Below are 10,380 nucleotides of genomic sequence, written 5' to 3'. Positions count from 1 at the left end.
TGGTTTTGCCTTTCATGCCCTTTTTGGGCGTGATTGTGTACCTTGTAATTTTGAAAAAAAAATTTGTTTCACCACAAACATTTTAAGTAGTAGTAATAATAAGTACTAATATTAATGTAAACACATTTCTTAAGGTGACAAAAGCCAAGGAATGCTGGAGATCAGAATTTAAAATACACTATCATGCATTTTTTCGGAATGCGGGAGGAAACCAGAGTCTGATCTTGTGTTTGAACCCATAACCTCTGAATAGTGAAGCATAGGCACAAACCAGTCATGCGCCATGCCACAAAATGCCGAACAAAATATTGATGGGGCTTGAGCATCCCCAAAAATTGGATAGAAATACCTATGGCACCAGGTGTTATCGCTGATACCACCTAAAATTTTACTCAGTATCGGATTAGGAAATAAAAAATATCGAACACTACTACCGCAATTGTGGCACCGCTTTAAGGCTTTCTAATTGCATACATTACAAAGAGGCATTGCAACAACACAGGTCCTATATTTGTAGACGTTTTCACTGATGTGCGGGCGTAATTAACGTTAGTGCATACAGTAGATTCCTGGTATAGGAATCTAGTTAAAACAAGTGGTGTGGTTATGTCAGGTACCTCTTCTAACGGTCTGTTTGCTGCCGCTTCTTGTCATTCAAGTACGTCGCTGGTTTCCCGGGCAAAGCCCCTGAATCTGATTACGATTCGGTGGCGCTGAACTCCAATCTTGCTCTCTGAGCAAATGCATTGTCGGGGCCGCGTCTGGTCCGCCCCGCAACCTGCATAACGACGCCTCGGCCAGTGAGAGTGGAGGCCGAGGCGAAGCTTGTTTATGTGGAGTGCTGGCTCAGGGTACCGCCCACCGACGTATCTGTGATCGCAGGGCACACGGGCACAGAGTGTAAAATGGCGCACAGCTGTCGGTGGCGCTTCCCCGCTCGGCCCGGAGGGAGCAGCAACTCCGGCACCGGGAGGAAAGCGGGCCGGATAAGGGTCACTGCCTCGCTGCAGAACGTCCCAGGAGCCCACCCGCACGCCGCTGGCCTCGGACCCGGGTTTGATGCTGCACTACAGGTCTCTTCGGTCATCGGGATCAACCTGCAGACATTTCGGGATGTTTTGGGGGAATCGAGTGATTCGAGCAGCGCGGAGGTAAGCACCAGACGGACGGGGAGAGAACGAGAGAGGGTCTCCGGTACCAAGAGAGGCGTTCACTGTTTTTACAGCTAACAGTCCAAACATGCACAATCTCTCGGTTATCGAACTGAGCAAAACTTGCCATCGCCAGGATGCTCCGTTAACTTTGCTGCACTTTAACGAACAAACTTTAGTCAGCAACCAACACGGCGCCGAACCGAGACGTGTGCTTGAGTCAGGTTCTGCTGGGAACAAACTTAGTTTGTGGTAGAAGTGAGAAGAGATGCTACATCCGTACACTCTTTCGGCTGGACGATTACGAGCACGCTAACACAAAACGCCCACCCTCACCCCATCTTCAAGATGTGTTTATAATATTTTAATCAACCAAAGACACATTGCCAGTGTTATTAACGCATTATTCACCCATTGTAACACATGCATCATGTAGAGATGCTACTGCAATTGCTTTAGTAATGAGCTACTTAAAATTAGCTTGATTGGACGCCTCAAGACTTGGACGTCTCGTATAATAACAGTAAAAGTTGTTTGTCTCTCTCGGTGGGAAAACGCCGAGAAAATTGTAAGTTATAACAACGTGAGAGTCGAGGGCTTTTCAAAGTAGTGTGTAATGTGTTTGCAAACAAAACAACTTGAAGTGGGTGAGAATAGACAAATCTGATCCAGACTCAAAGTTAACCCCCCGCCCCCCACTGCAGTATTTCGTTTCATTGAATTATTTCGCGCCACCGATGGGTGTATTTGTAACGAATACATCGGGTTAATGTACAGGCTGGTGCTTTTCCTTGACATCTTGCTGCGAGGATTTGGCTAACCTAGCTGGTGGGTTTGTACTTGTAGCTAGCTGCCCGTAGTACACTTTTAATTCCGCCCCGCCAGTGTTTCCACGTTGTGGAAATTGCACTCGTGTGTATGTCTGTTTGACACCACTCCAACGGGTCGGACATCGCTGTGCAGAACTTACAAATGCAGCCATTTATACTGCTGTTTGTGGCTAGGCTAGCTAAATTAGCATACTACGCCACGCTAGCCGTCATGCTACTGCTGATGCGTTGGAAAATGGGAGGTGAAGTGAACCCATTCTTTTCGTAGCCAGTGCGTAGCTCGCTAGTAGCGACACGATGAGCGGCTTGTCAACGCCTCACGGTCACGTTAAGTGAGGAGACATATGCACCCCCCCCCCATCGCATTTCCTTGTTTGTTTGTTTTTTTTAATATCGCACAGATGAGATTATATATGCGATTTGAGGGGGTTCCATTGGGCTCCTTCGAGTGACAGTGCGCATGCAGGGCCGGCTACCACAACAACGAGCACCCCGCTCGACGGGCCGTGTGATGTGGGGGTGTGTTCGCCTCAGCGAACTACCATCTTCCTTTTCTGCCAGCAGCAGCAGTAGCAGCGGTGCTACCGTTGCAGTGGGAACAAATGGGGAGGGAGTCGTTGCAATTGGATTTAAGTAATTTGGGATTTCGGCACAGGTGATATAGTGATACATGCTGCTCTTTTTCATGCAGACTGTGACAGTTTGATTCCTGGTTAAAACAGGAAGTCCGAGGTGGGTGAAGTAGCCAGTAATTGTACTAACTAGAAAGAGTAGTCTGATTTAAGAGCAAGGGTCTCAAACTCGTTGCCTGGGCCCGAAGGGACCATTTGCAGCCTGCAGATGATACTTTGTGGCCGACTACTTGACATCAAAGTTTAAAGTTAGTGTGGCCCTCAATGCTTGCTGATTATGGAAATAATCATAATTCTGAGCGTTTTAATTGCCACTTTGTATTTATTCAACTCCTAACATTCAACCACTAATAAGTATCATAATAGCCTCATGTTTACTAATCCCTGCCCATTGGATACGTTATTCTTGAACTCTCTATTCTTTACACACATTCAAACTGTGAAAAAGTATCTCCCTTATCTCTTTATCATATTAATTTTTATCATATGTTGTTCTATTTTTATTTGTAAGAGTCTTGGCATTTGTGTGTGAATATTCTTTATTTTAGGGAATATTGCTCCAAAGTCGATGCTAATATCCAGTTAGCATGTCAATGTGATTTAACATTGACTTTAGCATCAACACTGGCGATGAAACCTCCATCCATTCATCTATCCATCATTATCTGAGCCGCTTAAACCTCACAAGCCTGGAGCCTATCCCAGCTGTCTACAGGCAGTAGGCGGGGAACACCCTGAACTGGTTGCCAGCCAATCGCCACACATAAATGAATAACCATTCACACTCACATGTAGGGCCAGTTTTGAGTGTTCCATTAACCGTTCCATTAACCTGCCACGTATGTGGCCACATCAGGTCATTCTGAGATGTGTCAAACGTTCGCAGTGTAGCACTAACTCCTGGCAAGGAAGATTTATTCAATTTAAGATTTATTTTTTGTCTTTAGAATCGATGGCGGTTATCTGCATCCTTCATGCGTATCTGCTACCCTGAAGTAAGGCTGTTGTAGGCCGGATACTGATACCTGGTATAAAATGAATCACAATTAATATGTGCATTTTTTGGGGGGGCGGGGGGGGGGTGGTGCAAATATCCATTTGTTATGTTTTGTGATGGTTTTGGTATTTCATATTAAACCTGATTCATATATTTTTGTGAATTTACCTTCGTTACATTTCTGACCATTTAAAATGTTTTTTACAGTGTATGTAAGGATTGTGTTTCAATGGCCATCTTCTCTAAAACAAAAAAAAAATGTATGTTTATGTTCTCATTGTCTAAAACAAAACATTTCTGTGGAAGTTGATTCAGTTAATGATGGTAAATAAACTTTACAAAAGCCAGTGGTTGGTTTCAGGATAATTAAAGCAAATCCCAGAATGTGTTTTAGTTTTCGAGAGTGCTGCCCCCCCCCCCCCCCCCCCCCCCCCGCCCCCAGAGAAAGGTGTTTCTTTTGGTAGGTCTTGTTTTGTGCTTCAATGTATTCTTTAGTGTCTTGAGTGCATTGGAGTATTACAGATGCAGGGGGCAGACTGGGCCATTCATTCTCATAGAGTTTGGTGAAGTTGAGGGCCCAGCCTGGTACACCGCTGAATACTTTCTATAAATAAATGCTTGATCATAGAAGAAAGCTTTGAGATAGAGTACAGTGTTAGGTCAAATGGTGACCACAATCAGTTCCTTGAAGCGTTTTGACTGCTGCCGACATCCAGCTATATTTGGAATAATTCGCTCTCGCTGCCGCAATCATAACTGCATGTCTTGAGAAATGTCATTAAAAGAAAGTCAACATGATTAACTTTCAGACAGTTTGAGTAGAGGTTAAACAGTTTAATAATACATAATAAACACTGATAACCTTATTCGTAAATGGGATGAAGCAGTCAATGTTACATGCCCTATGCACCCTGTAGCAATAAATTATTATGGTAATAATTTGCATCATCTGCCCCAGGTAACAGTCATTAGTCGTTAATCATTTTTTTTCCAAGCCGAACCAAACTGTAATCGTCAGTCGAACAGTCTGTCATGTTATATTAACCGCAGTTCTGTAACTGCTTCCGGTGTGAAATTTCACCAGTCCGCCAATCAGTGTGTCAGTCTGCCCCCCACCAAAAAAAACATAGTGATAAAAAAAAAAAATCCAATGTGATTAAAATAGGAAATGGAGTTCACTATCTATCAGCGTATCTCCATCATGTGGTCATCAGTCCGATTGCCCAGCTTTACTAAACACATTATGTTAAAAAAGGCATTTCTTTTATAGTTATTCTGAGCTGTTTATTTGACTTTCATAGTTGCGTTGACTTCACAAAAGATTATATGTTCAAATAAAATGACCCAGCCTTTTTCAGGTTATTTTCAGCGGTGAAAAACAAATCAATTATATGTACCGGTAATATCTATCGACCAATATGCAATGCTGTTGATTTTTGAAAATGTTAAAGGATATGAAATGCGACTCGGGGTCTGAAAAATACAAAGCATTCTTCTTTGCACATTGCTGTGGCGCAAATTTTGAGGTTGTTTTTCTTCCACTCCCATTTTGTACCTCAGCAGGATTAAGTGTGAATTGTTACATCCCCACGAGACAAGTCGTGGACACATCTTGTGGTTTCCATTCAGGATCAGTGTAATGCCTCTGCAGCCAGACTGGAGCACGATTGTTCAGGCTCACTGCAGCCTGCTGGGTTCACAGGGCCAGGCTGAACGGAGCGTCAGCCGGACACTGGGCCAGGTTTTCCCTCCCTACTACCTCCCTCCGTCAAATCCACCCAGACAGAAAGACCCAAATCCAATACAGACACAGAACTCTGTCTGAGAAGCAGAGCAACTTTTATTCTGACAGCTGCCACTTTGGAATGGATTACTAAGCCTATTGCCGAGGCTCAAAGGGGTGCTTGTCGGCTGTTGCTGTCCAAATGAAGGCATTTGTTAGCTTTTGTGTGCATGGAGGGAATTCATTCTCTTGATCGTTCCAAGTTTTCAGTTGCTTTTTTTTTTCCTGGGCTCCAAGCTGTCCAGTTTTTGTCATTTTGTAAATATGCAACACCCCCCCCCCCATCCCTTCACTCTCTTCCAATAAATTGACCCCTATCCCAGCTAACTTCGGGCAGTAGGTGGGGTACACTTTGAACCGGTTGCAGGGCACACAAAGACAAACAACCATTCGCGCTCATACACACGCTTAGGGACAATTTAGAATGTTCCATTAACCTGCCACGTATGGTTTGGAAATTTGTGAGGGAACCCGAGTACCCAGAGAAAACCCACGGGGAGAACATGCAAACTCCACACAGTAAGGCCGGAATCGAACCCTGCACCTTTGCACTGTGAGGCGAATGTGCAAACAAGTCGATCACCATGCTGCCCCGCAAAGAATACATCACAGCTAATAACCGAATTTGATTGCGTGGTTCGTTTTGAACTGGAGCCGAGCCATGTTCCAGGATGGTCATCCCGACCAATTTCTTTCATGCAGAAAGAAAGTGAGTTTGGCTTGAAAAGCAAATTCAAAATACCAAGACTCAAAATCTGTAATCGCAATCAAATGTGTTGTCACATTTCTCTCCTGCCCTTTCCCGGTCGTAAACATCTGATAAGTAGGAATGATTCATATGAGGTCCAGCTGAATTGCGCCTTTGCCAGAAATGTGAAGACTTTTAAAACGAGCAGTGGATGAACTTTTTTTAAAAAACATTTTTAGACCCGAATAAGAATGTTAAAATGCCACTTGAAACATTGCCTGTACTTTTATTTAAGTTTTATGATCTCGCACGGATTATTTCTTGTATTCTATGGTGATAATTGGTACCAAATGCAAACAAATTGGAGGGTGAACAGCATCATGGAGTGGATTGTTTTCTGTGCAATGCCATTCTGTTGATGTCCCCATATGCCGCCGTGGCCCACTGGTTTGAGAAGACATGCTGTGTTTTGGTGCATGGGGCGAGAGTCCAGCAGGTGTTTGGCCCGTTTAAATAGAAGAGTCCCATCCCCCACTTTCACCCATGTACCCATCCCACAAACAGCGTGTGGATTGGAGCAGAAAGCTTTGTGTCTGCTTTTATACTAATGCTCACAAAGTGTGGGCGGCTGAAAGAGCGCAGGCAGGGATATCAAAGGATGCTGGACGACCCCCCCCGACCCTCTCCCCCGAGTCCCCCGCCCCTTTTTGTCCCTACAGGACAACACTGGGTGGAGAATTAGTCACAGACCCTCCCATCCATGGCTTTCCAACAGCAGGCGGTCAAGGCGCTTTCACCGCCACTTTAGGAGTCGTGATGACGAGAGCTGCCGGAATTGTCTTTTTCCTTATGTTTTGAGTGACTCCGGGGCGGCGGTGTCCCAGAGGTGGGATGTGCCCTTGTCCACGCAGGAGTAGCTACATGTTCCTTTCCTGCATTGTACGCACGTGTGTATGTGTGATTATATAATGTGCACATGCCCGTCAATCTTTCGTCTTTGTCCACATAAGCTCTTCAAGTGTGTTAGGTGTTGGCAGAGGAGTCACCTCACCCCTAAGTGTTTGTTTTGGAGCGTATGCTGACAAGCAAATGTCAAAACAGTTGCACAGCTTCATGTTAGGACACCTCAAATTAACAAAAGCCCACCTTTTGCTCCGAGTGGCCACGGTTTCGGGGGAAGGCGAGAGGACACAAAGCAAAGCTGAGCTACTGTAGGGTCTGATGCACTCTGTTGTGCGTCAACACTCAGAGGGGATGTGTCATCGAAGGGGCATATACAGTATAAGCGTGAGCTCATCACCGATTTTCATTCCAGGAAGGGATGAGGTACTCTGTGTGTGCTGTAAATGTCAAAGGAAAGATTTCTGAAATGGTTCAAAGTGGTTTTAAACAATCCACTTGAAATGACGCCTTTCCATAGAGAACGACAATGACACGGAGTAAAAGGAAGACCTGCGACAAGGCTGAACAAGTTTTAGTAAATATAACTGGGGGGTGCCATGGGTGTGTGCGTGCGTGTAAATTAACAGGATACTTCCTGGTTCGGGGGATATGGCGTGAAGCAGTTTACATGCATTTTAACACGTGAGAGACTACACACATCACAAGGAAAAAGCCGGCGAGTGTGATCTTACTGTGTGGTGTCCTCAAGATTCATAACGACATCTTCAGTGACAATCAGGAGTCTCATCCCCCCGAAAGGAGATATCTGTATCCCCACGACTGACCTATGAGAGGCACCATGTTGTCACTGGGCATCCCAAAATACATGAAAATAAATGAGGAAATAGTGGTGGTCCAGTGGTTAGCGTGTCGACCTCACAGTGCAGAGCTCATGGGTTCGTTCCCGGCTCCGGCCTCCCTGTGTGGAGTTTGCATGTTTTCCCTGGGCCTGTGTGGGTTTTCTCTGGGTACTCCGGTTTCCGCTCACATTCCAATTATTTCAATTGGAACTTTGATTCGGGGAAGGGGTTCTTTCCCAAGCCCATATTGCCGAGTAGTAATGGTCGTACTCGTCATTTAAGATGTTAGCTTATCTGGTAATTATATTGCGGTTTCAAACCCTTTGTCGTTTCTGTTGCGATGAATGATTTGGGTTACAAGTTATTGAAAAATCCAACACAACCGGCTGCTCTTTTTGTTCGAGCCGACAGATGCGCGGGGTTCAGTTCCCTTGCTTATTTGGCAATGGTTCAGTTACACGCCGCAATCACGCCGTCTGTGGCTCAGCCAAACTCATTAGAACATCTGCGATTGTAAATATTGAAAATGTTCAACAAGCAGAAAAAAAATCTCATAATAATGTGATAATCGGTCAGGAAGGATAATCCTGCTGAATTGTGATCGGTCATTGAGGGTGTGTGCTGAAATTCGTCCTGATGGTTGATATGCATCTCAACGTTGAATGACGACAAATGCATCCCGGTGGGATACAATAATGAAATGTGCTCTGATGTTTGACTACCATGCTCATTATCAATGACATTTATACTCTGGCTTTAACCTTCGGAGCTCCTTCACGGCACGTTGGGATGCTTTTATAGCATTTTGTGGTGTTTGGTACCCCGTTAAATGGCAATGTACAAGCTCATAGGATGTACAATGTATCTGATGTGATGGGTGTACTTAATCACGTGCAGCTTCTGCATGACTCACTTCCTATCTTCCTTTTCTTACTCATACGGTCCCCGTCTTAGTCATTCCTGGAGCTGACTTAGTAGCTCAGATCAGGAGTGTTACTTATATCTTGAATGTCAGCAGTGACGCAGCTGCCATTGCCTGGCAAACTGTTTCCGCTAAGCGCTTGTATTCCCAATAAACGTCAAGCTGGTTTGAATTCATGAATAATCAAAGTAGATGAGCTCAACATCTTGCCTTCTATTTGGGAACCTCACGTGAGGAATTTGCCCCAAATTGTTGTGTCTGGCGCCTGTTGCCGTTGCGGACATTTGTCACACGTCACAGCCTTTTGGGTACGCTTAAGGTTAGATGTGTAAAAATGTCAATGGATTAAGTGTAGTAAAATGATATTTTTGGCTGTGCTTTGCTGTTTTATGTGCTGAAATTAACTGCATCATTAAAAGCATGCTTGTGAATCCCACACACTGTTCAACGCTACACATTCATTCATTCATTCATTCATCTTCCGAACCGCTTGATCCTCACTAGGGGGGTGCTGGAGCCTATCCCAGCTGTCTCCGGGCAGTAGGCGGGGGACACCCTGAATTGGTTGCCAGCCAATCACAGGGCACACAGAGACGAACAACCATCCACGCTCACACTCACACCTTGGGATTATTTAAAGTGTTCAATCAGCCTGCCACGCATGTTTTTGGAATGTGGGAGGAAACCGGAGCACTCGGGGAAAACCCACGCAGGCCCGGGGAGAACATGCAAACTCCACACAAGGAGGCCGGAGCTGGAATCGAACCCGGTACCTCTGCACTGTGAAGCCGACGTGCTAACCACTGGGCTACCGGGCCGCCCCAACGCTACACACTTATTGCATAATTCATTTGAACAAACAATTCAATGGACTCGGGCTGGGCATTTAAATTGATATATTAATTGTTAAGAATTCCGGCAATTGTGGTCAATTGATCTTTTGCTTAATTGCTTCTTGAAGTAATTGGGGCAGAATGGAGTGGACTACTTGGCTGCACCCAGCCAGCGTGTCGGTTTCTAGTTTGTTCTCAAAAGGACATAACATCAGATTTCACGTATTGCTACCAAAGGCGGCACAACCCATTATTACATTCAGGGGGAAATTACTTTTTCACATAGGGACATGTACGTTTGGATCTTTTTTTTTTTTTGTGCCTTAAAAGATGAAATTGGCATTTAGCAACTGCATTTTGTATTTCCTTCTGTTATCTTTGTGTGATATTAACCCTTTCAGGGACAGTGGTTACAACAGTGGAAAGCTTATCAAGTTACAGGTTTTCATTATTTGTGTGTGAAAGGGTTAAAATTGATTTGAACTAACCTTTGTGTGTGTGATAAATATGAAAAGAACACCGGAAGGGAGCAAATACTTTTTCATAGCACTGTATACGGGCGTAACTCTCCCCTCACACAAGTAAACGGGTTATCCCTTCTGTTTCAGAAACCAGAATTTTGATGGCATGTAAGCATATATGGTCACTGCAGAAATGATGAGATGATGCTTATCTCGGCTGTGGAAATGAAAAGGCCTCTTGAGCAGGAACAAGTGAGAACGTTGAGTGAAACTGAAAAAAAAAATCGGTGGAAAGCCCCATTTGAACCCACAATTCAAAATTCGTCATTGTCTTCAAAGGG

General features: G+C 44.6%; 1 protein-coding gene across 4 annotated transcripts in view; it reads left to right on the top strand.

Annotated features, from left to right (window-relative positions):
• The first annotated feature begins 836 nt into the window (after positions 1–836).
• The window catches only part of kmt2a (lysine (K)-specific methyltransferase 2A), a 49,582-nt gene continuing 40,038 nt past the window's right edge, over positions 837–10,380 (top strand). For all 4 annotated transcript variants that reach the window (XM_052077934.1, XM_052077933.1, XM_052077935.1 and 1 more), the window contains exon 1: positions 837–1,151. In XM_052077934.1, coding sequence (XP_051933894.1) covers positions 906–1,151 — 246 coding nt within the window. In that variant the 5' untranslated portion in view covers positions 837–905. The remainder of the gene's footprint in view (positions 1,152–10,380) is intronic.

This window comes from Hippocampus zosterae, chromosome 10 (genome assembly GCF_025434085.1).
Source record: "Hippocampus zosterae strain Florida chromosome 10, ASM2543408v3, whole genome shotgun sequence".
NCBI classification, from domain to species: domain Eukaryota; kingdom Metazoa; phylum Chordata; class Actinopteri; order Syngnathiformes; family Syngnathidae; genus Hippocampus; species Hippocampus zosterae.
Note: the sequence above shows the minus strand (reverse complement) of the source record. Positions and strands in the feature narration are given on the sequence as shown.